The 26,244-nt window shown below is 49.1% G+C and overlaps 1 protein-coding gene across 6 annotated transcripts in view; it reads left to right on the forward strand.

The window, feature by feature from the left end:
- CSPP1 (centrosome and spindle pole associated protein 1) overlaps positions 1-26,244 on the forward strand; it is a 1,363,238-nt gene that overhangs the window by 1,311,396 nt on the left and 25,598 nt on the right. For all 6 annotated transcript variants that reach the window (XM_086965839.1, XM_086965840.1, XM_086965843.1 and 3 more), the window contains one exon: positions 952-1,102. In XM_086965839.1, the coding sequence (XP_086821965.1) occupies positions 952-1,102 (151 nt within the window). The remainder of the gene's footprint in view (positions 1-951; positions 1,103-26,244) is intronic.

Below are 26,244 nucleotides of genomic sequence, written 5' to 3' on the forward strand. Positions count from 1 at the left end.
ACCTCATCCAAAAGAATTGTCCATCGCATTAGTGTGTTCAGGCAGTTTTGGCGTGCTACTTTTATTTAACATCTCAAGCCCCCAGGAAAGTGGAGGTTTTTTTTTTTAATGAAGGACTCAGTTAAGACTATTACATTTAGTATCCAGTTAATATCCTCGGTGAGTTCTTGGATCCCTGCTCCTGGACTTTCAGTGAACGAACTCAAGTCCTTACGTTCTCCCCTCAACTTTTATCGTTTATTGGGGAGCTGTGTGCTGTGAACGGTTGATGAATTTGCTTCCACATTCATAGACTCATTTTGCAGATGTAATATTTTCACTTTCTTATCATTGAGTGCATAATGTTCCAATTCGGCCTGAACATGGAACCCTTGCAGATGAAAGTTGGTGGTGCCTCTTTTTGTGCTGGTGAGAGCAATTTTGCCTACAAATGGTAGGTATTGGCTCTAGCTGGTGAGTTCTTGGTTCTCTGCTCCTGCACTTTCAGTGAACGAACTCAAGTCCTTATTTTCTCCCCACAACTTTTATTGTTTATTGGGGAGCTGTGTGGATGTAGCAGTGAGAGAGGCCTCAACCTACGAGAAAGGACCTACATATTTACGGATGCTTCTACACAATTTTGGTCCAAACTCTTCACCATGACTGGTCGTTTTCACAGAGCTCTCAAGTTGTTCGGTATCAGACTTTAGCAGTATTTCTGACTCGTTTCGGTTCTGTGTATTTTGATACTTGGAGTTTTGTCTTCCTCAATTTAACAACACGACTGCAAGTTCCAGAAAGCTAAAGAAAGTTCAGTCGGTGAACTAATCATGCCGGACTTGGGACATGTTGAGATCTATCTGGATGGGGGATTCAGAGTATTGGTGACAGCACTAGAAGTACCTTGAATTTTATTTACTTTACATATTGTTACAGCCGGTACTGAAGTGACATGTTTTCCTTAATCCTTAGGCTAAGGACATTTCCAGGATTCAACCAACACATCAACCAGACAACCTATCTCTGCATTCGGTTGCCAGCCTAAATGTTAACCATCTGAGAGTCCGAAATGAAGAGAGAATGAGAAAATTAAATGACCTTGATAACCGCTCTCCAAGCATAGGTACGTGGACTTGTGTTTTTGTGTTTTTAAGCTGATTCCCACTACAATTCACAGGTGGCTATCTTTCATTAGGAATGAAACATTTTCATTTCACATTAACTAAAAAAATCAATATACAAACCGTTCTAAAATGAAGACTGTAATTTGGATGCCAAAGAAGGGACCAAGAGTAGCTGTCGAGCACATCTCTTAAGGTATTGTATATGGATGGTATCAGCCCCAAGAAATGTAATGCAGTGTTTAAGTGTCGTATTTTCTGTACCTCAAACTCTGTTGATAGATAATTATGCCATCTCTTTGATCAATCCTTGTAGGGGAAAATCATGTCTATGGAAGTTGTGTGTTTTGAGCAAAAAAAACATGTTTGAAATGCCACTGTGTTACCAAGTCTTCACTCTGAGAAACATGTTTACTAACACCTCAAGCTTTTGCTTCTTGGTGTAGGTTTCAGTTTCATAGATGTTGTTCATAGATATTCACTCCTAATATTTTTCTGTTCGTTTATATGTCAACAATAGCATTGAGAGTGATTGGGTGTTGGGTACGTGATTTATATACCCAATAATTTTCAAAATGATTAATCTTGAGCTTCCTCAGATCTATACCATCAATTAATTTCTGGACGCCTATCTCACCTGCTCAGAAACTGTGTTCAGAAACGCTATTTTCATATTTTAGACATCCAAAACAGAAAAACGTTGAAAAAACGTTTTATTGCAAAGTTCCTTAAAAACGTGCGTTCTTATAATGTTTCTGCAGCTTAGTAAGTTTGTACCATTCCAGAGTACTTTGCATCAAACCAACCATGTTAGTTATTTTTCTGCACTTCCAGAGCAAAATATGACTAAACACAAAAGGCGGCTCTACACGTATTTTTTCAATGTCAGCTTTTTTTCATTTTTAGATAGTTTTTTTAATTTGTTTCTCTTTCACACATCAGCTTCCTTACACTTAAGCTCCTGTGTTCAGTGTAATAGAAAGACATTACGTCATGACTGGCACACTTGTCGCCTTTACTGTAACCTATCCAAGCTACTTTCAGCATTATTTGATGATTAAAGCATTTGCAGTTAATGTTTTTCCATGTTGCGAGAGAGTTCTAAAGCATTTGCTCAGTTCATGCCCATGAGGGAATTCTTTTCTAAAACGTGAAAGATGCTTGAAACCCTCAGTTTTTTAAATCGCATGCTTCAAAGACACTGCGGACCGGCGCTTGCTGACTTTTAGTGTTTGTTTTCTTCCTTTTGTGTTTTCTTTTCTCACCATGTAGACTATACAGTCCAAGGGGTGTGACCCCTAGCCCATCCATGATGAGCACAGATTGGGTCCAAGCGCATGCTAAAGCCTTAGAGGGGGGAAAGAGAGCCCAAAAGTTATATGGCCTCATACAAGGGGCCTGAATTAAAGACCAGATTGTCTCTATTGAGATGTTCTCCTTGGTGCATGAACCCGAAGAAATACTAAAGATCCAAATTTGCCACACATCAAGACCATGACGAGAAATCTAAGAAGATGGTTAATGAGGTGCTGCCAGAATCTTCCTCCTCTAAACCAATCCATGCATTACTGAAAATGAAGCCACAATCAAAGTTGCCTCAACTTGGTGCCTGTTGTAAAGATGTGCAGGTCTTTTCATGATCTCTTACTCTCAATATTTAATATTCTTGTGCCTTAATTGAATTTAATTAAACTGAATTGTCAAAGAGGTGCTGGAATATTAAATTACATTTTAACTGTGTCAGGTTTTAATTTACAAAGGAGTAAGAACTTGCAAAGATACTATTGTTTCTATAGCTACAATCCACAAGTTCTAATGAATACATCTTCCTGCAGATTTCTCTTTATGAATTATATTTCCATGCTTCTGGCTTGTCCAGAAAAGTTTTTTGGGGCAGTATATCTCCACCGCCACAAGGTAGTGGCATGCGGCGTCAGCCTTCTCTCAAGCCTCTGAATAAAATTACTCCAGAATATCTTAGGTGCAAACTGGCATGCTGGTGATGTGCTGTTTTTTCAGTACATCATTATTGCAGGTCCAGATTTATCTCCTGAAGTCTCAGCAACTAAGTTAATTAGCATTTGAACAGAGATTAAGTCAAATGTCTAGGTTTCAAGCCTTGTCACAGATGCAAAAAAAGTCGTTTTAAGATCAATATGATATTTGGATGTGTTGTTTGGAACCACATCATGGCCCTGTCACCTGTGATTCTTGTAAGATTCATACACCTGAAGGCCATCAGCAAGTGGGAAGCCAAGTTGTTACTTGATAAAGTCTTCAGTAAGGCACTTAAGTTATATCCTTTTTCCACAGAAAGCTGCCTGAGGTACTGGTGCCGGACACAGGCCCAGCAGCATTTTTGAATGCAATGTTTGGCATTTTTGCCAGTGCCTCACACCCCAGCAGCACCTTCTTAATTTAGCCTCCCCATGTTCATACCCATGGCTCTGTATGCTGTAGGACCTGTGGCCGACATAGTTGCCAGCTACACTATTCCACCATTAACACCACCACAGAAGCCAACGATGCTTCTTTCACCAGAGCTGTGCACTGAGCTGTTTACGCTGCCTCCTACTTCTCCTGCTTCTATAGAGCCGCCACTTTAACAAAGATCGAGAAGGGAAGCTCAACTGCGGACTGAGGAAGAAAACTACAGGCAGAGAATCCACAATATATTTGGTTCAGACCCTCTTAAGCTGTATCCCTATGTTGATCAGGAGGCTGAAACCCCATTTAAAATTCTTGGTTTGTCATCTGCCAGTGGCCTGGACACTTCACCAAAGATGGACATAAAGTTTTCTGCTGCACAGCCAACTCCGGAGGGCCATGTCCCTGCATTTGGTGGTTAGAAAGGCTGCTGAGGTTTTTAATTTGCTACTGCCAACAGTTGATGTTAGAATGCTGGTCCTAATAGAACTTCTGCTCCCTGCACATCCAACATCAGACCTTGTATTGCCTTTCAATGAGGCCTTACTCGGACCTGTCCTGGCAGCATGGGAGAACCATCACCAGCTGTCAGCCATCTAGTGGCCAGATGCTACTGTCCTGATCCTTGAGATCCATCCTTTTTTTCTACCCCTTTAGCGGAGAGCCTTGTGATCCAGACATCCTGTTCCTCGCAACAGTCCCAAGGCAAGTTCCCCACAGCTTCCTTGGACAGAGAATCTAAGAGGCTTGGGAAAGATCTTCTCCTCAGGCTGCATGGCCCTTAAGTCCTTAAATGCCAATCTCTTCTGGCGCTCTATACCCACGCCCTGTACAGTATGGCTCAAATGATTGGGCTGCATGTCCTAGAACAATTGCTGGACCACTTCTAAGAGGTTCTTAATGATAGGCAGAATGCTTCTAGTCACATTATAAAGTCCGACTTTGAAATTGTGGAGTCTGTGGTAAGGGCCATGAGTTCATCAGTCTCCATCAGATGCCATGCTGAAATTTGGATCTTGGGCTTTTCAATGGACATGCAAGCCAATGTGAAGAACCTGCTGACTAATAGCACCAGATTGTTTGGTGAAAAAAGGTATGCCGCCTTTGAGTGGTTCAAGGCCGGCAAGACCACAGCATGCTTCTTAAGTCTTCAGCAAGTATAGCCCCAACAAGATTACAGGCAATTTCTTCACATCCAGGGATTCACCAGAGGCTTCTCCTTCCGACACCGGCAACCTGATCAGCCACATTCGCAACAGTCCCAGGCCCACCGCTGTTAGGCAGAGGTAAAGGCCATGTATCCACCCAGCACCTCTCCTTCTCCTGCTCTCATTCTTCCTCCACTGACCAGAAAGCAGTTTAAGTTCTTGGTCTTCAAAGAATTTCCTCCATTCTGCCAGCCTGGATGGCCATTACTTTGTGCCAGTGGGTCCTTCATATTGTAGAAAGGGGCTACACCCTTTCCTTTCCTCACACCCTTCTCCCTTCCTCCCCTGGTTTGGAACATCTGATCATTCTTCAGAGAGAAGTGGCAGCTCTTTGACAAAAAGGAGTGGTGGATCTAGTATCGGAACAGTAACAAGATCAAGGTTGCTACTTTCGCTATTCCCGTGTGCTGTAGGCTGACAGCAGTCTGCGCCCGATCCGTGACCTTAGAGAGATGAACTTCCTCAAGATGGAAAAGTTCAAAATGCTAACCCTAGCGCAGCTGTTATTGGCTTTAAAAGCTGGATGGTGCCAGTGGACCTCCAGTAAGCGTACTTTCATATCCCAATCTTGCAGTCTCACTGGGAGTATTTGCAGTTTGTAGTGAGTTCTTCACACTACTAGTTTGCAGTGCTCCCCTTTGGCTTCACATCGGCACCTCAAGTCTTCACCAGTGGTGCACGCCTCCTAATTTTTTAAGTACGCCCAACTCCAAAATGCCTGGCAGGCGGAGGGCTCCTTATCCTCCTCGTTGCCGGAGTATGCGCCATTGGAGGGGCACCTACTACAGGAACACATACTTACTAAGGCAGTATCGCGGACATATCGGACATTGAATAATAATGCACCAGACAGGTTGGGGAGACTGAGGAACTAAACTTAGGTACACTTGAGAAAATAGACTGGGAAGCAGCCTTAATGCACCACCGTGAGGTGGCCAATAAATCCCATCTTCGTCTCATTCAATACAAGATTCTACATAGTCTATTATTATAGGGCCCGGCTTCACCGTAAGGGCCGCGCCAATGACCCAAATTGTCTGAGATGTGGCCAGACACAGGGAGGTTTCTATCATACCATCTGGGGCTGCCCCGAAATACAGTCCTACAGGGAAACAGTGTTGGGGGAATTGAGCAAGGTTCTAGCAGCAACATTACTACTGGACCCTAAATTCCTACTGCTGGGCATACCAGGGGATGTAGACTTAGGCCGCCAGCAGCTCATTTTCGTCATGTTAGCTCTGGTGGTGGCAAAACGGGATGTAGCTCGAACGTAGGGAGCGGCAGCACCACCCCAGCTCTGAGAATGGAAGACGGGAATGTATATGTGCATGGTGGCAGAGAGGCTCACATATAAGGCGAGAGGTTGCCCGAGAAAGTTCCGTAGGGTATGGGGCAAGTGGAGGGCATATTATGGGCTGGTTGGAGGACTGAGCGATGAATAGCCGGCCATTAAGAGGTCCCTCTTTTAACTCTAGCCATGACTGCCTGCTCGTCCGTCCCCGGGTGCTCCAGAAGGGGAAGAAACATGGGACACTGCAGCGAAGAATGGTGAATGGGTGGGACCTGCAGGTTCGATTCACCCAAAGGGATGATGAAGTGGGACTATATGTGATTGTATATGTATGCCTTTGCACGACTGTAACCGATGGAGATAAGCTTTCTTTTGTTTTTTGTTTAGTACAAAACACAAATAAAAACATTTTTGGGAAAAAAAAGTCTTCACCAGTGGTTGTAGCCCATCTCAGGAGGAAGATAGGTACAATTTTCCTGTACCCTGATGACTAGCTTATCTAAGCTTTTTCGACAGAGGTGGTATCACGCTATCTATGTTTGACAGCATCCCTGCTGTGCGACCTGGGCTCTTCTATAAGTGAGACGGAATCACATTTGAGGCAACTTCATTTTATAGCATCAGTAATGGACACCACCGTTATCTGTGCCTTTCATTCACTTGGAGGGTTACATATACACAAGATATTGTCCTGTCCTTCCAGTAACACATGAGGTCCTGTACTAAAGACGCTAAGATTCCTAGTTCTGCTCCCTTCCTGCATTCTCCTAATCATACATGCTTGTTGGCATATGAGGGCCCTGCAATGGTATCTCTGCAGACAGTGTTTTAGGGAAGACCTGTCGGACTGCATTGTGATTTCCCCCAGTGATGCAGCGGATGTGGTATGGTGAGGGAACAAGGCAAAACTGACCTACGGGATGGCCTTCACTAACCCTTAACCGTGACTGTGATAGTGACAGATACCTCCACTTATGGGTGGGGAGCTCAGCTGGAGGATCTAGAGATCAGGGGCCTCTAGACTTTGGAAAACGTAGGTTTTTCACATCAACCTGCTGGAACTGTGGGTGTTTCAGCTGGTGTTCGTGGCCTTCCTCCCCTCCATCCAGGGTTGGTCCATCCATGATGCCCCCTGGGGCTAAGTCTGCGCGTTATAAAATTATTTTCATGCATTAATTCATTTATCCAGATCTTGACGAACAAAATAACGGCAATGCGGTATGTTAACAAGCAAGAGGGAACAGTGTCTCGTATCCTGTGCCTTGGAGCATTGAGGGATCTGGTTAACCCCCAATCACCTAGCAGGGTCTCTGAAAGTCAGAGCGGACAGCCTGAGACTGTGTTATCATGCCGATCACAAGTGACCATTTCTGCAGAGGTAGTCTAGGACACCTTTGCCTGGTGCAGTGCTCCTCAAGTGGACCTGTTCCCCTCATCAGAAAATGCTCATTGCCAATATGTCTGTGCCCTCCAATATCAATGTCAAGAAGCATTGGGAGATGTGTTTTATTTGAAATTGAATTTTCTGCTGTACTGTGTTTTTCCCCCATACCCTTGGGTTCGGAGGAAGATTTACCAAGACCAGACCCCAGTCATTCTCATTGCTCCGGGTTGGCCAAAAAGGGTCCGTTCTGCAGATCTTTGGCGCTTCTCCCTTTGTTCCCCACTCAAGCTGCCATTCATATTGGACCTCCTCTCCCATACAGATGATATGGTACTGCAGTCCAGTCTCCGAAGCCTCCACCTCCATGCCTGGGGACTGGGTGGGTACATCTGAACTCTTTTCAGCTACCACTGGAGGTGGTGGTGGTCATCCTATCTGAAAGAGACACGTTAGTGATAGATTCCTTACCTTAGAATATCCTCAGGCGTCAGACTGGATCTGGATATTTTTGCGTAGCAGTACCCTTGCGCGTCGGTAGGCGTCGTCTGCGGCTCCGCGTTCGGCGTTGTGGGCGCCGTGATGACGTCGTCAGAATACTTAGACGCCGCCTCCACGTGCTGACGTCAGTTCTTCTTTTTTCCGCGCCAGTAGTGCAGATCTGGAAAAAGCAGTACCTAAGTCACTTTTTGACTAAACTTTTTTGTTTGTAGATAGGAACGTGGCCAGACGCCACCGCCCGGCCCCGGGCGACCCATGTTTCCTGTCCACCCACCCCACCCCCGAGAGTCGGGTTATCCAGGCTTCCAATTCCCAGACCGCATTCCCGTCAGCTCCGCCGGACAGGGAATCCAAGAGGTATGAGCAGTACGGCAAGAAGGTATTCTCATCCCTTAGTCTGGGACTGCGGTCTTCCAACACCGCATGCCTCTTGGGCCGCTACACCCACTCTGTGGGACACGGTCGCGGAGTTGCTGCCAGAGTGTCCGTTGGAGGTACGGGCCAAACTCGGCCAAGCCCTTGTGGAATGCCGGGATGCAGCAAAATATTCTGTCCGGTGTGGGCTGGATACCACCGACTCACTAGGCAGAGCGATGACAACGACGGTGGAGATTCGTCGCCACGCCTGGTTGAGGTCCGCCAACTTTTCGGCCGATGTCCAAAATACACTGATGGACATGCCGTTTGATGGCCGTCGCCTGTTTGGCGACAAGGCAGACCATGCGCTTGAGCGCTTTAAGGACTCCAAGGCTACGGCCAAGTCCTTGGGCCTCTCGGCCCCGCGCCAGCAAACGGGTGCCTTTCGCTCCTTTCGTGGCCAAGGGAGGGGCGCCCCCACACGTGCTGCCAGCCACGCACCGCAGACTACTATCCAACGCGGTGGCGGTCGTGGAAATCGCCGTGGAGGCGGTCGGGGACAATGGCGAGGCCAGTCTACACCCTCCCCCGCAGCATCCGCCTCAAAACCCTCCTAGTCCGTGCTTATCGTCCCATGTGACGCCAGTGGGGGGCAGGGCTCGCCATCACCACTCCCACTGGCGCACTGTCACTTCGGACAGGTGGGTGCTGCAAATCGTCCGAAGGGGCTACTTCCTCCCCTTCGAGACGACCCCTCAAGCCATGCCACCGCAACACCACCGCGTATCGGGGGATCATTTGCGGCTTCTGTAGAGGAAGTTTCGGCCCCATTGGCCAAGGGGACCATCGAGCGTGTTCCTGGGCCAGAAGTAAGATGTGGTTGCTACTCCCACTACTTTCTGGTACCCAAGAAGAGCAAAGTGGGCCTACGCCCTATCTTGGACCTACGGAACGTCAACGGCTTCCTCCGGAAGGAGAAGTTCAAAATGCTGACTCTGGCTCAGGTCTTAGCTGCCCTGGACCCAGGAGACTGGATGGTAGCGTTGGACTTGCAGGACGCTTATTTCCACATTCCCGTCCTGCCGGCCCTACCTGCGGATCACGGTAGGCCACGAGCACTTTCAGTTTACTGTGCTCCCCTTCGGCCTTACCAGCGCCCCACGGGTGTTCACGAAAGTGATGGCGGTGGTCGCAGCTCATCTGCGCAGGTTAGGGGTTTCAGTCTTCCCCTACCTCGACGACTGGTTGTTGAAGGCGGGCTCGCCCCAGACAGTCGTCAGCCACCTCCAGACTACGGCAGACCTCTTGCACCAGCTGGGGTTCTCCATCAATGTGCCGAAGCCACACCTGTGCCCCTCTCAGAAGCTCCTTTTCATCGGAGCGGTTCTCGACTCAGCGCAGTTTCGGGTTTACCCACCCGAACAGCAGGTTCGGGATATGCAGGCTCTGATTCTAATCTTTCAGCCTTTATCCCGAGTTTCGGTCAGGTTGACGCTGCGGCTTCTGGGGCTGATGGCTTCCTGCATCCTTCTGGTGCATCACGCCCGTTGGCGGATGCGGGCTCTGCAGTGGGACCTGAAGTTTCAGTGAGCCCAGCATCAGGGCAACCTGTCCGACCATGTCCTGATCTCGGAGGGCACTGCGAGACAGCTGCAGTGGTGGCTCACGGACCGCGATTGGGTCAGCGGCAGATCCCTCTCCCTTCCCCAACCGGAGCACGTAGTGGTGACGGACGCGTCCCTCCAGGGCTGGGGGGGCCACATGGGAGAGGCGGAGATTAGAGGCCTCTGGTCTCCGGCGGAGTCCCGGCTCCATATCAACCTTCTGGAGCTGTGGGCGATTCGTCTAGCACTGAAGGCATTCCTCCCCTCTGTCCGGGGGAGTGTAGTGCAGGTGTTCATGGACAACACCACCGCCATGTGGTACTGCAACAAACAGGGCGGGGTGGGGTCGTGGACCTTCTGCCAGGAGGCTCTGCGCCTTTGGCAGTGGCTGGAACATCAGGGTGTGACCCTGGTGGTTCAACACATGGCAGGTTCTATGAATGCCAGGGCGGACGAACTCAGCCGCCGGTGCATGATGGATCACGAATGGCGTCTGAACTCGGACGTGGCGCAAGGCCTCTTTCAGCAGTGGGGAGAGCCTTGGTTAGATCTATTCGCCACCGAAGAGAACGCGCAATAACATCAGTTCTGCCCGTTTGAATTTCCAAGGCGCACTCGCTCGGAGACGCTTTTCGTCTCGAGTGGAGTTGCGGTCTGTTTTACGCCTTTCCACCTATACCACTTCTGCCCAGAGTGCTGAAGAAGATCAAGCGCGACCGGGCACAAGTCATCCTTGTGGCTCCGGACTGGGCACGAAGGTACTGGTATCCAGAGCTACTCAGTATGTCAGTCGATCCCCCGGGTCGTCTGCCTCTTCAGGAGGACCTTCTGTCGCAGCAGCAGGGGACGGTCCTCCACCCGAACCTGTCCAGTCTCCACCTCCATGCTTGGAGATTGAGCGGCGACAGTTGAGGCCATTTGACTTGCCTCCTGAAGTCTGTAACATCATTCTGGCAGCCAGGCGTCCCTCCACAAAGTCGGTATACGCCTGCAGGTGGAACAGGTTTGTGGCATGGTGCACAGCAAAGGCTGTGGATCCTCTCTCTGCCCCTCTCTCTGAGGTTCTTCTCTTCCTAATTTCTCTTGCCCAGCAGAGCTCTGCTCTGGGCACGATCAAGGGCTACCTTTCTGCCCTTTCAGCCTTTCTAAGGCTGCCTGATCAACCATCTTTGTTCAAGTCCCCTGTTGTTAATCGATTCCTAAAGGGCATCACACACACGTTTCCACCTGTTCCCTTCGTGATGCCTCAGTGGGACTTGAACCTGGTTCTTACTTTTCTGATGTGCGTTCCCTTTGAGCCACTTCACAACTGTCCTATCCGCCTTCTTACTCTGAAGACTGCTTTCCTGGTTGCCATCACCTCTGCCAGGAGAGTGAGTGAGCTCCAGGCTCTATCCTCTAAACCTCCTTTCCTTTCTGTCCATCCGGACAAGGTTGTGTTGCGGACAAAACCCTCTTTCCTGCCCAAGGTAATCACAGCCTTCCACATTGGGCAGTCTATCACCTTGCCCACCTTCTTTCCGCCTCCGCATCCCTCAAAGGAGTAAGAGCGGCTCCACCGTCTGGACCCAAAACGTGCGCTTTCATTCTATTTGTATCGCACACGCCCGTTCCGGGTGGATGACCAACTCTTTGTTGGTTACGTGGGCGCTAAGAAGGGACGGGCGGTGCACAAGCGGACCATCTCTCAGTGGATCGTGTTGTGCATCCAAGCGTGCTACTCCTTGGCTAAAAAGGAACCTCCTGCTGGGCTGAGGGCCCATTCCACTCGGGCCACGGCGACTACTGCTGCCCTGGGCCGAGGAGTCCCCTTGCAGGACATATGTCAGGCAGCTACGTGGGCCTCGCTGCACACGTTCGCAAGACACTACTGCCTGGACAGCCAAGTCCGGAGGGATGGCTTCTTTGGCCGCTCCGTCCTCCAGGACTTTCTGGTGTGATTATTGGTTCACAGACCCACCACCGGCGTTGGTATTGTTGGGGTATCTATTCTAAGGTAAGGAATCTATCACTAACGTGTCTCTTTCAGATGCACAAGTTACTACTTGTGTAACGATATATTTGTAAGAGACATTAGTTAGTGATGGATTCCTTACCGACCCACCCATCCTCCCCGTTCTGCGAACCGATATCTAGGTTTAAGGTCATCCCCTTTCAGGGCCCTGGTTTCAATGGCACCAGTATTGGTTTTTAGCATAGCTCTGCGTTTCTGGCGCGGAAAAGCTGTGTCTAAGAACTGACGTCAGCACGCGGAGGCGGCGTCTAAGTACTCCAACGACGTCATCACGGCGACGCGCAAGGGTACTGCTACGCAAAAATTTCCGGATACAGTCTGACGCCTGGGGATATTCTAAGGTAAGGAATCTACTAATGTCTCTTACAGATATATCGTTACACAAGTAGTAACTTGTGCGTCAGCGCATAACCCCTCCACAAAGTCAGTTTACTCTGGCTGATGTGGTACTTCATTGCCTGGTGCACAGACAATGGGATTGACTTTTGCTCGGCCAAGTTGCCTCAGAATCTTCAATTTGCACTATCTCTTCCACAGAGGGGCTGTACTGTTGCCATTGTCAAAGGATATTTAGCAGCGTTGTCTGCGTCCTCTGTCTGCCTGACCAGCCTTTCCTTTTTAAGTCCTCAGTTGTGTGTGTTTTTAAAGGGTTTGACAAATCTATATCCTCCAACTCCATTTGGAGTGACACAGTGGGACTTTAGTTTTAAATTTTAACCTTCTGTACAGGGACACCGTTTAAGCCCCTTAAAATGTGTCCTTTACGGATGTTGATGTTGGAAATGGACTTTTTAGTCGCCATTATTCCAGCCATATGAGGCCGTCTTGGATCATGTCTAGGGTGCATGAGATAAACCCTTTCCTGTTCAGCAGTCCACAGACCAATAGCCAGATCCCATAAGCCTGCTTCAGGTGACCCCCACTCTTTCTCCTCACACGTGTTACCAGAAAGTCTGGCTGTTCAAATTTCCTCCCTAAAGCAAAACTTGAAATTACTTCCTTATGTCACCTCCCTACCGCGAGTGGAAGAAACTTGAAAACACTTTGCTTCTGGCGGCCTAGCCCTCTGCACTGTTAATGCGACATGCCTCCTGGGCCAATATGTTGATGTCTTATGGAAATTGGCAAAATGTAGTGATCAGTTTGCCAGGCCACATAAAACAACTCTTAACAGACATGGCCAATGACCGATTGGATGCGTCCAAACTAATTTGAAATGCAGTTTGGACTCTGCCAACACAATGGCTCGATCCATGGGCAAAGGCTGTCAAACTGCATTGGCATGCTTGGATGCCTTCCACAGTCTTGGCTTCTCTGGAGATGTCTGGTAGGTAGCAGTACAATGAATCCTAGATCTGTCTCCCAAGGCACTGGTTTAATGCTGAACGTCTTCAGCTTAACTTGATAAATCAATGTAGTTCAACTCAAAAATTGATGGTGAATTGTTTCTTTTATCTCATTTATTTTTTCTTGATCATGTTGTAATCACATGTAACCAATGATTATTTAGGTTTGATTCGTTCACTTATACATCAAAAATGATTCTCTTTCTCCCTTTCTCCCTTTTTGGGAGAAAGAGAATACATTTTGATGTATAAGTGAACGAATCAAACCTAAATAATCATTGGTTACATGTGATTACAATATGATCAAGAAAAAAGAAATGAAATAAAAGGAACAATTCACCATCAATTTTTGAGTTGAACTACATTGATTTATCAAGTTAAGCTGAAGACGTTCAGCATTAAACCAGTGCCTTGGGAGACAGATCTATGATTCATAGTACTGCTACCTACCAGTTATTGCACACACTCCAGGCGGGGAGTGATTCTCAAGAGCACGGTAACTAGCAAAAAAACAATCGTTAAAACAAGAGGCTGTGCACGACCAGCACCCAAGCCAGTTCTCTGGAGATGTCTGTAGGAGAGTAGGGTCTGCAATCCTATGATCACCCAGATTTTTTGCTTTTGTTTCACTGGTTTACGACTTTCTCTGGCTGTGAGCCTGCCAATCAGACCCACAGCCTGGCTGTTCTCTCTCTAAATTACAACCTGTATCCTAGGTGCATTACCAATTGGTACTGGGCCACCTTGTCAGACCCTGTAACTCAGGATATAGGTGTACCCAGGGCCTACCAGGGGCTGAAGCATGTATTATGCCACCCCTGGCTGGCCTCCTAAATTTGACACAACTGGCTGCATGACAGCTGGGGCAAAGTCGTGTAATCACCCTTTGCTATAGATATAGTATACCTATATCTAACCCTAAAATGGACACACAGATTCCTATCAGTCACTCCTATGGCAGGCCTTAACAATCCTGAAGGCAGAGTGCTTGGAATCGTGTGAGATGGTGCTCTGGCATGAGCTGAGCCTGTTTGCAGCTTGCGGAACCAAGTCCTAATAGCTGTTCCATGATATCGCATACCATATACTCTTAAGTGCATTATAATCCTCGCGGTTAAATGCTATCTTTGGTACTGCTTTATCAAAACATGTCGAGTAAGGTGTCATACGAATTGGAATACTAACCCCTCGCCAATTCTGGTGACGGGGTTAGCATTCCACCCTTCTAGAGGGACACGACATGTATGTAACTGTGAACCCCGGTTAAAGTTAAACGAAGCCTCAGCTCCACAAAATGGATGCTGCCACCACAGACACGAGTCTGACCCCCTGCAGCTGGGAGACCTTCCAGCGAGGGGAGCCTGGACAAAGGGTTTCCTGTCGAGGGCGGTGCTAGCACCGTCCCAGACAGGGTTTTGTGTATCCTGGGTAGGCAGGGCTTTACAGGAAGGTGACTGCTGAGTGGCACCCCAGTGCTCACTACGCATAGGCCGGTCAGAACCAGTTCCAGGGGCACACCAGCCCCTGGCCTGGGGGAAGTCCGGCATGGCAGAGGGGTGTAACCACCCCCCTCCTAGTCCCACCCATAGGCAGGACCTAGTCACCGGGTCAGCCCCCTTTTTTAGTATAAAGATGGGAGCGGGCCCCCTGTTCAAATTAGATCATCTTTGGAATCAAGACACGACTTTCTACGAAAGGACATCAAGATTTCTTCTTCAAGATTCTCCCTTGTGGCTAAGGAGTAGTCACCCTGCATCCGCAGGCACCATCCTAAGAACACTGCGGTCTGCTGCAAGTCCTTCCTCCGGAATCCGACTGCTCAGCTCGACGAGACCCGGCTTCCCTGGCACCTCTGACCTCTACTCACCTCTACAGCCAAGCTGAGAACCGTGAGTGCGACGAGACCTCGAGGGACCGACGATCGCCAAGACTGCACGACTTCTTTGCAACAAGCCCACCGTGTGCTCCACTGGTGAGTGCTTTGGGGTCCGAGAAGCCCCAACCCTGAGCAGCTCCAGCACCGAAGATCAGCCCTCCAGCATCTCCACGATCTGCGTGGGGCCCTTCTGCTTTTGCCTGCTCACCGCGCTGTGTGGCTACTAGCCGGCTGGCTTGTGGCCTTCTTCACGACGCCCGACGACATCACTGCTGCTGGTCTGGTTGCTCCAGACTGGCCCTTGCTTCCTTCTTCAAGAGAGGCACCCCGGACCCTCCTGGTCCACTCCAGACGACATTTTGAGTCCACCGCGTGGGCTTGAATTTGCCAAGGCTTTGTTGCCCAATCCTGGGTCCAGCGACGCCGACAGCTTCATCCATCGTGGGACAGCTCGCTCCTCCATCCTGGTCGCCGACAACGCCTCCTGGTCCGTGAGATCTGCGAGCACAGCGTCACCCACTCACCTAGTCGAGGTGGCTACCATCCGGTGCCCTCCTGGTGCCCACTGACTACTGGCTAGTAGTCTCGAACTTGGTCCCCTCTGCTTTCAGGTGTCATCTGTCTTCAAGATCCAGGCTTGGATCAACTCGAACTCTCTTCACTGGTCGCCTGCCAGCATCTTTCTTCCAGGCTCCTGGTCCGTCTACGAGGATTCCCGACGTCTTTTGAGACATATGCAGCTGCAGCCCCTGGGCTAGGTAACTTCGGCATTTCGGTGCCCCAGCATAGCCTCACTATCCAAGGGTCAGAATCCACTTTCGTTTTCCTCCTACCAGGTCGGGTTCGCCCGAGAACACTAACTTTGTGAAATCTAGCTACCATAGACTTTGTCCCGCATCACGCGTGAGAGTGCACACTCTGCACCCGAGTCCCCTAGGCCTCCTAGAAGTAATCTGAAGATTCTATAGTCAAGTCTAAGCGATTCAAAAGCCTATTAGTACTGTACTTACCTGCTAGTAATTTTGCATTCCACTTTCAGAGTATATGGGTTTCCGTGCCCCTCGGGCATTTGTATATACTGTGCTAACTTAAGTATTTTCGTAAGAGTTTTGGTTTGTGCTTAGTACCCTGTCCTCATAAAGAGTACAGGGCTGTTGTGATTTTAATAAATACACTGTTTATTTTCATAACACTTGTGTGGTGTCCTTTCACTTGGTGTTCAAGGGGTATATGTGTGGTATAACAGCTGGCTTAACACGCCCTCTCGAGTCTTTAGCCTTAGACTGCTCGTATCCACGCTACTAGGATAGCTGGTCTATAAGGTTGACTTACATCCAATCATCAATAAGGGTTGCTGGACTGATACATAGTGTTCACTAGAATAGTGAGCACTGCATATCAGGCCACCTTCTCACATTGGTGAGCAGCGGTTGGGATTTGAGCTTGCTGTTGTTTTACCACACGTATCCTAAGAATATCTTGTTGAAAGATCACATAAGTACTTTTAGGTACATATAACTTAGCTTAGAATACTCTGAGTTCTACTGAACCAACTGTTGCAGCTCCTCAAGGCTTAGCACACCTTGGCTGCAACTCTTAGCAAGGGATCAGTAGGCAAACACATAGTGTAGGTAGGTGCATCACTTACACCACACTAGAAGCATGTCTAACCTCGGAGAGTCTGCTGAGACCCCTCTGATGGTTGAGGACCCTCCACAGGCCTCTTCTAGATATGCAGCCCTTAGCTCCCAGGAGATGAGACAAGTGTGTACCTCCAGGAAGCTAAAACAGGGGTCTAACCCCACAATCCCATTTCTGATTGGTCTCTTAGAGACTTATGATGCTAGAAAGGCTGAGAAAGCTCTTAGCTCTTCCCATCCAGAAGGGGACATGCCAGCCCTAGAAGAACTCCAGGGGTGACCCAGATCTCATCCATCTCTCAGGTGAGGAGGATGATGATCAGGAGACATCTGGGGAGGAGGCAGACAAAGGTCCAGAAGTAGTTAGTCAGCTAACTAGGGACAACTTAAGCAGGCATGAGAATGGTACTAGGAGAACCCTGGGACCCCTCTCAGGCCAGCTTAACATTGGGAATGGACGAGTTAGGTCTCTGTCAAGAGGCTCTGGCAGATCCCTTCAAACCAATGGCTCTCACCACTCTTCTCAGAAAGGGATGACTTCCCCTCAGAGGAGAGTGTATGAAGCTAAAGAAAGAGCAGTCAATCTGAGGATTGAAAGGGAAGAACTTGCCCTGGCCAAAGAGAGACTTGCCTTTGCTAGAGAGCAACAGTTAAGTGGGGTAGTCCCCACTGGTGGCAGCAATGTACCTAGCAATAGGGAAAGGAGTTTTGATACAAAGCACCTGAATAAGATAGTGCCCCCCTTTAAACAAGGGGATGACATCCACAAATGGATAACTGCTTTGGAGAGGGCCTGCACTGTGCAGGGTGTTCCCCAAAGTCAGTGGGCAGCTATCTTGTGGCTCTCCTTTGAAGGTAAATGTAGAGATAAGCTCCTCACTACAAGAGTTGAGGATGCTAACAATTACCAAATCCTGAAAAATACACTGATTGATGGGTTTGGCCTAACCACTGAGCAGTACAGGTTGCTGTTCAGGGATACCCAGAAAACTCAGTCTCAGGATTGGTCTGATTTTGTAGATTGTGCCACTAAGGCTTTGGAGGGCTGGTTGCTGGGCAGTAAGGTTACTGATTACACAGGATTGTACAATTTGATCATGAGAGAACAAATTTTAAACAATTGTCAGAACCAGTTGTTGCATCAGCATCTTGTTGACTCAGATCTGACCTCTCCCCAAGAATTGGGAAAGAAGGCAGACAGATGGGTCAGAACAAGAGTTAAGCAGAACCAGGGCCAGAATCAAGGTGGTCAGAAGAAAGCAGACCAGAAGGGTAAAGATTCTAAGGGGGAACAAAATGACCAGAAGTCTTCGACAGGTCCCCAACAACCCAAAGAGGGTGGGGGTCAGGCTCCCCAGAAGAAGAAAAATCAAGAAGGCCAATCTAAAAGGTGGTGCCAATACTGCAAAAGTAAAACTCACTGGTTTAGTGAGTGCACCAAGAAAGGAGGAGGGCAGACTCCTGCAGCCCCTAAGCCACCTGTGCCCCCTAGTACAGTCAGCAGTGGCAGTGCACCTCCCAAGGGTTTAGTTGGGTTAACCTTGGGTTCTGAGGGGTATGACAACTTAGTTGGCACACTCACTCAGGCTGTCCTGGTCTGTACAGGGGATGTGGATATATCCCCTGACATAAGTCCCAATACTTTGGGCAAATACAGACCGACACCTTTCATTAATGGAAAAATGGCTCAGGCCTATAGGGACACTTGTGCCAGTGTCACAATGGTGACACCTAACTTTGTGGACCCTGGACAGATCATGCCAGGTACAGATTTCCTGGTGACCAATGCAAGCAATGTCACTACCAGTCACAGTATGGCAATTGTAGCTTTCTCCTGGGGAGGGGTAACTGGCCAAAAGAAGGTTGTAGTTAGTTCAGACCTCCCAGTGGATTGTTTGTTGGACAATGATTTGGAGTCATCACAATGGTCAGAAGTGGAGCAGAGGACTCACATGGAAATGTTAGGCTTGCCAGCACATGTGTTTGCTGTGACCAGGTCACAGGTCAGGAAATGCCCCACTGAACAGGTGCTGGATCCTGGAACAATGGACCAGACACCTTCCAAGAAGAAGAGCAGTAGGGTTAAGGCTGTGCCTTCCCCCTTGCCCCAGGTTGTGGATCAAGTCTCAGAGGAGGCTGACCTACAGGAATTGAGGGAAACTGAGCCTAAAGAGTTTGAACTTAATCAAGTTGAATTCCTGGGCTCAGGGGGACCCTCAAGGGAAGACCTGGGGAAGGAACAGTTAGACTGCCCTTCTCTTGAACCCCTCAGACAGCAGGCTGCTGCTGAGGCTGCTGGGAACGCCACAGGTACCCACAAGGTATACTTGGAAGATGGACTCCTGTACACTGAGGCAAGAGACCCCAAGCCTGGCATGACCAGGAGGCTGGTTGTACCCTTGACTCAGAGAGGTTTCCTCCTTACCTTGGCCCATGAGATTCCCTTAGCAGGTCACTTAGGCCAGACAAAGACTTGGGACAGGCTTGTCTCACACTTTCACTGGCCTCACATGAATGAGGATACCAAGGAGTTTTGTCGCTCCTGTGTCACTTGCCAAGCCAGTGGTAAGTCAGGTGGCACAACAAAGGCCCCCCTTATACCAATGCCTGTGGTGGGGGTGCCCTTTGAAAGAGTGGGGATTGACATTGTTGGTCCAATGGAACCCCAGACAGCATCAGGGCACAAGTTTATACTGGTGGTAGTGGATCATGCCACCAGGTATCCTGAAGCTATACCACTTAGGACCACTACAGCACCTGTAGTGGCAAGGGCCCTAGTTGGAGTGTTCTCCAGAGTGGGCTTCCCTAAGGAGGTTGTCTCTGACAGAGGTGCAAACTTCATGTCAAGCTACTTAACTGCTATGTGGAAGGAATGTGGTGTCAACTACAAGTTCACTACACCCTATCATCCACAATGCAATGGGCTTGTTGAAAGGTTCAACAGGACCCTAAAAGGGATGATTCATGGACTACCTGAAAAGCTCAGGCGTAGATGGGATGTCCTGATTCCCTGCCTTCTGTTTGCTTACAGAAAGGTCCCACAAAAGGGGGTTGGCTACAGCCCTTTTGAACTTTTGTATGGGCATCCTGTGAGAGGCCCCCTGTGTTTGGTGAAGGAAGGATGGGAGAGACCTCTCAAAAAGCCTGCAACCAACATAGTGGACTATGTACTTGGTCTCCGCTCCAGGATGGCTGAGTATATGGAGAAGGCATCTGAAAACCTTAAGGCCAGTCAAGAACTTCAAAAAGCTTGGCATGACCAAAAGGCTGTCCTGACTGTTTACCAGCCTGGACAGAAGGTGTGGGTGTTGGAGCCAGTGGCCCCAGCAGCACTCAAAGACAAATGGTCTGGGCCCCACACAATTCTTGAGCAAAAGGGAAAGGTCACCTACCTGGTGGACCTTGGAACTCCCAGGAGCCCCCACAGGGTGCTCCATGTCAACAGGCTCAAAGCATATGTCGACAGGAAGGACATGAGCTTGCTCATGGCCATAGATGAGGGACAGGAGGAAGAGAGTGACCCTCTCCCAGGCCTGCTCACTCAGAATCCTGATGATGGGTCAGTAGATGGTGTTGTCTTTTGTGGCAGCCTCTCTGAGCATCAACAGAAAGACTGTAAACAGGTTCTTCAGTCTTTCAGACATATGTTCTCTCTGACACCCAGTCAGACCAATTGGTGTACCCATGAGGTTGACACTGGTGACAGCCTGCCAGTTAAGAGTAAAATCTACAGGCAGCCTGATCATGTTAGAGACTGCATAAAAACTGAAGTGCAGAAAATGTTGGAGTTGGGAGTCATTGAACCCTCAGATAGCCCTTGGGCTAGTCCAGTAGTTCTAGTGCCAAAACCTCACACCCAGGATGGTAAGAGAGAGATGAGGTTCTGCGTAGACTACAGGGGTCTCAATGCAGTCACTAAGACTGATGCCCACCCAATACCAAGGGCAGATGAGCTTATAGATAGATTGGCTTCTGCCAACTACTTAAGCACATTTGACCTGACAGCTGGGTATTGGCAAATCAGGTTAGCTGAGGATGCCAAGCCCAAGACAGCATTTTCAACCCCTGGTGTGCATTATCAATTTGTGGTAATGCCCTTTGGTCTGAAAAATGCACCTGCCACCTTCCAAAGGTTGGTGAATCAAGTTCTCACTGGGCTGGATGACTTCTGTGCAGCATATCTAGATGATATTGCTGTCTTTAGCTCCACCTGGGAGGATCACCTGGTCCACCTGAGGAAAGTGTTAGAGGCTCTGCAAGCAGCAGGCCTCACTATCAAGGCCACCAAGTGCCAGATAGGGAGGACACAGGTTGTATACCTGGGCCACCTTGTAGGTGGAGGCCAGTTTCAGCCACTGGAGAGCAAAATACAGTCAATCAGGGACTGGGCTCCTCCAACCACCCAGACTCAGGTTCGAGCTTTCTTGGGCCTGACTGGTTACTACAGAAAGTTTGTCAGGAACTATGGATCAATTTTGACTCCATTAAATGAACTGACAAGTAAGAAAATGCCAAAAAAGGTTCAGTGGACAGCAGGCTGTCAAAAAGCATTCGATGACCTAAAGCAGGCCATGTGCACAGCACCTATCCTCAAGAGTCCAGACTACTCCAAACCATTCATTGTCCAAACAGATGCTTCTGAGTTGGGTGTGGGAGCTGTTCTATCTCAACTGAATTTTGATGGTCAAGACCAGCCCATTGCTTTTATAAGCAGAAGGCTGACCCCCAGAGAGAAGAATTGGTCAGCTATTGAGAGGGAGGCCTTTGCTGTGGTTTGGGCCCTGAAGAAGCTGAGGCCATACTTGTTTGGCACTCACTTCAAGATTCAGACCGACCATAAGCCCCTCTTGTGGCTAAATCAGATGAAGGGTGAAAACCCCAAACTGCTTAGGTGGTCCATTTCCCTACAGGGGCTGGACTTTACAGTGGAACATAGACCTGGTACTGATCATGACAATGCCGATGGGCTCTCCAGATATTTCCACTTAGAACAAGAAGACTCACCTGGTCAAGGTTAGCTTATTGTCCCAAAGTTTGGGGGGGGGGGGTCATGTAGGAGAGTAGGAGCTGCAATCCTATGATCACCCAGATTTTTTGCTTTTGTTTCACTGGTTTACGACTTTCTCTGGCTGTGGGCCTGCCAATCAGACCCACAGCCTGGCTGTTCTCTCTCTAAATTACAACCTATACCCTAGGTGCATTACCAATTGGTACTGGGCCACCTTGTCAGACCCTGTAACTCAGGGCATAGGTGTACCCAGGGCCTACCAGGGGCTGAAGCATGTATTATGCCACCCCTGGCTGGCCTCCTAAATTTGACACAACTGGCTGCATGAGAGCTGGGGCAATGTCGTGTAATCACCCTTTGCTATAGATATAGTATACCTATATCTAACCCTAAAATGGACACACAGATTCCTATCAGTCACTCCTATGGCAGGCCTTAACAATCCTGAAGGCAGAGTGCTTGGAATCGTGTGAGATGGTGCTCTGGCATGAGCTGAGCCTGTTTGCAGCTTGCGGAACCAAGTCTTAATAGCTGTTCCATGATATCGCATACCATATACTCTTAAGTGCATTATAATCCTCGCGGTTAAATGCTATCTTTGGTACTGCTTTATCAAAACATGTCGAGTAAGGTGTCATACGAATTGGAATACTAACCCCTCGCCAATTCTGGCGACGGGGTTAGCATTCCACCCTTCTAGAGGGACACGACATGTATGTAACTGTGAACCCCGGTTAAAGTTAAACGAAGCCTCAGCTCCACAAAATGGATGCTGCCACCACAGACACGAGTCTGACCCCCTGCAGCTGGGAGACCTTCCAGCGAGGGGAGCCTGGACAAAGGGTTTCCTGTCGAGGGCGGTGTTAGCACCGTCCCAGACAGGGTTTTGTGTATCCTGGGTAGGCAGGGCTTTACAGGAAGGTGACTGCTGAGTGGCACCCCGGTGCTCACTACGCATAGGCCGGTCAGAACCAGTTCCAGGGGCACACCAGCCCCTGGCCTGGGGGAAGTCCGGCATGGCAGAGGGGTGTAACCACCCCCCTCCTAGTCCCACCCATAGGCAGGACCTAGTCACCGGGTCAGCCCCCTTTTTTAGTATAAAGATGGGAGCGGGCCCCCTGTTCAAATTAGATCATCTTTGGAATCAAGACACGACTTTCTACGAAAGGACATCAAGATTTCTTCTTCAAGATTCTCCCTTGTGGCTAAGGAGTAGTCACCCTGCATCCGCAGGCACCATCCTAAGAACACTGCGGTCTGCTGCAAGTCCTTCCTCCGGAATCCGACTGCCCAGCTCGACGAGACCCGGCTTCCCTGGCACCTCTGACCTCTACTCACCTCTACAGCCAAGCTGAGAACCGTGAGTGCGACGAGCCCTCGAGGGACCGACGATCGCCAAGACTGCACGACTTCTTTGCAACAAGCCCACCGTGTGCTCCACTGGTGAGTGCTTTGGGGTCCGAGAAGCCCCAACCCTGAGCAGCTCCAGCACCGAAGATCAGCCCTCCAGCATCTCCACGATCTGCGTGGGGCCCTTCTGCTTTTGCCTGCTCACCGCGCTGTGTGGCTACTAGCCGGCTGGCTTGTGGCCTTCTTCACGACGCCCGACGACATCACTGCTGCTGGTCTGGTTGCTCCAGACTGGCCCTTGCTTCCTTCTTCAAGAGAGGCACCCCGGACCCTCCTGGTCCACTCTAGACGCCATTTTGAGTCCACCGCGTGGGCTTGAATTTGCCAAGGCTTTGTTGCCCAATCCTGGGTCCAGCGACGCCGACAGCTTCATCCATCGTGGGACAGCTCGCTCCTCCATCCTGGTCGCCGACAACGCCTCCTGGTCCGTGAGATCTGCGAGCACAGCGTCACCCACTCACCTAGTCGAGGTGGCTACCATCCGGTGCCCTCCTGGTGCCCACTGACTACTGGCTAGTAGTCTCGAACTTGGTCCCCTCTGCTTTCAGGTGTCATCTGTCTTCAAGATCCAGGCTTGGATCAACTCGAACTCTCTTCACTGGTCGCCTGCCAGCATCTTTCTTCCAGGCTCCTGGTCCGTCTACGAGGATTCCCGACGTCTTTTGAGACATATGCAGCTGCAGCCCCTGGGCTAGGTAACTTCGGCATTTCGGTGCCCCAGCATAGCCTCACTATCCAAGGGTCAGAATCCACTTTCGTTTTCCTCCTACCAGGTCGGGTTCGCCCGAGAACACTAACTTTGTGAAATCTAGCTACCATAGACTTTGTCCCGCATCACGCGTGAGAGTGCACACTCTGCACCCGAGTCCCCTAGGCCTCCTAGAAGTAATCTGAAGATTCTATAGTCAAGTCTAAGCGATTCCAAAGCCTATTAGTACTGTACTTACCTGCTAGTAATTTCGCATTCCACTTTCAGAGTATATGGGTTTCCGTGCCCCTCGGGCATTTGTATATACTGTGCTAACTTAAGTATTTTCGTAAGAGTTTTGGTTTGTGCTTAGTACCCTGTCCTCATAAAGAGTACAGGGCTGTTGTGATTTTAATAAATACACTGTTTATTTTCATAACACTTGTGTGGTGTCCTTTCACTTGGTGTTCAAGGGGTATATGTGTGGTATAACAGCTGGCTTAACACGCCCTCTCGAGTCTTTAGCCTTAGACTGCTCATATCCACGCTACTAGGATAGCTGGTCTATAAGGTTGACTTACAACCAATCATCAATAAGGGTTGCTGGACTGATACATAGTGTTCACTAGAATAGTGAGCACTGCATATCAGGCCACCTTCTCACAATGTACCTGCCAATTTCATGGTCATGCTCTTCAAAAGTGAGTAGCAGTGTGGAAAAAAATCTGACCACCTTGGAAAGCCTTAAAAAACAATAGAACTATCTTTCGGTATCTGTGGGTGCAGGAGCGCTTGAGGACACTCAACTGTTGCACCTAAATGTAAACAGGGTTGTGGCCCTGTTGTGGCAATCTGTGATATTTTGGAACACATTGCCACTCTCACTGATGGGCAGACTAGCGGTGTCTAAAATGGTGGTACTGCAGCATTACCTGTATATGCTGCAAAACACTTTATGCCCTATTTCTGTTTGGGTATTTAGGTAGTTGAACTCTGTGCTTGTGTCACTTCTGGGTGGGACGCTGCAGTAGGGTTGCCTTGAGCATTGTGACCCAATGGAATGAGGAGGGGGGGACTGGAAGCCCCTAGGCTGGACTTATGCAGCTCACTTGCAACATGCAACCCGGAAGATGGACAATGGGGACAACTGGGAGAGGAGACTGCTGCGGGCCGTGTCCAATTGGGCAAACTCCCAGTAGCTGTCATGGAGGGAACAGGGGTCTTGGCTGATATGCCCTACATAGTCCGTGATACTGTGAAAATCTGGCAGCTATGCATGGAAAGGATCCTGAGACTAGCACTGTTCCATCGGGAATGTCATACGTGGATACTTGCCCCAGTGCGGAAAATGATGTCTCATATGTCATTCCAGGCATGTAAGGAGCGGGGTTGTGAAGTGTTAGCCGACTTGTACCCGGGGGATAAATTCATCACATACTAGCAGGCGTGTAGGGACTTTGAGGTGGGCCAGGGTCACTATCTACACTACTCTGGGCTGACGGACATAGTTAAAGCGACCTGGCTCGTGTATCCTGCTATTCCAGAGTCAACTCACACACTCGATATACTGCTCACCTGTGGCTCAGAGCGTAAACAGATCTTTATCCTATATAATTCAATAAGGAGTGACTTGGCGGGCCAGTCACCCCTTGAGTGCCAGGAGCCCCTGGGATACAAAGACTGGACAACCGTAAGCATGCTTACTCATACAGTATCCTTTAATGCACGTTTTAAACTGATACATTACAATTTCCTACATCATACCTACATGACACCAGTGAGCTACACCGTATTGCCTGGACCGTTTGGACGCTTGCCCACAGTGCGGTGAGTGGGGCGGATTTCCTGCACTTACCATGGGGCTGCCCCTGAGTGAATTCTGGACCCAGGTAGTGGGGATTGTGGAGAGGGTTACAGGCTTTCAGGTGGAGGAGTCACTACTGCACTGCCTACTGGGACACATTAAGAAACCGCAAGATAGCCTACAAGCTTTTACAGTTGCTGTTGGCGAAGTGCAGGGCCAACATAACATGGATGACGCAGTGTACCCCGGATGTGTAGTATAGTGACGTGCGTGAGTGGACGCTGGCGGAAGAAGCCCATATGAAATTGAGCCGTAAAGATGATAGACTAGATGAGGACCTTAGGGAATGGAGGGAGCTGTACAATGCTTTTTTAAACCCTGAACTGGACATGAGTGACCCGCAAGAAAACCTGACATTCTATTTTATTCTGAAACTAATAATATTTTAATAAGTCTCAATTTTCAAATCGTGCTTGATACATAGGGGCTGATTAGGATGGCTGGTGGACCGCCCGCCACCCTAACGCAAACAGGACTGACATAAGCATTACAAGGTGACCGCCATCATGGCGGTCGCAATGCCTATATT

This window comes from Lissotriton vulgaris, chromosome 4_1 (genome assembly GCF_964263255.1).
Source record: "Lissotriton vulgaris chromosome 4_1, aLisVul1.2, whole genome shotgun sequence".
Taxonomy (NCBI): domain Eukaryota; kingdom Metazoa; phylum Chordata; class Amphibia; order Caudata; family Salamandridae; genus Lissotriton; species Lissotriton vulgaris.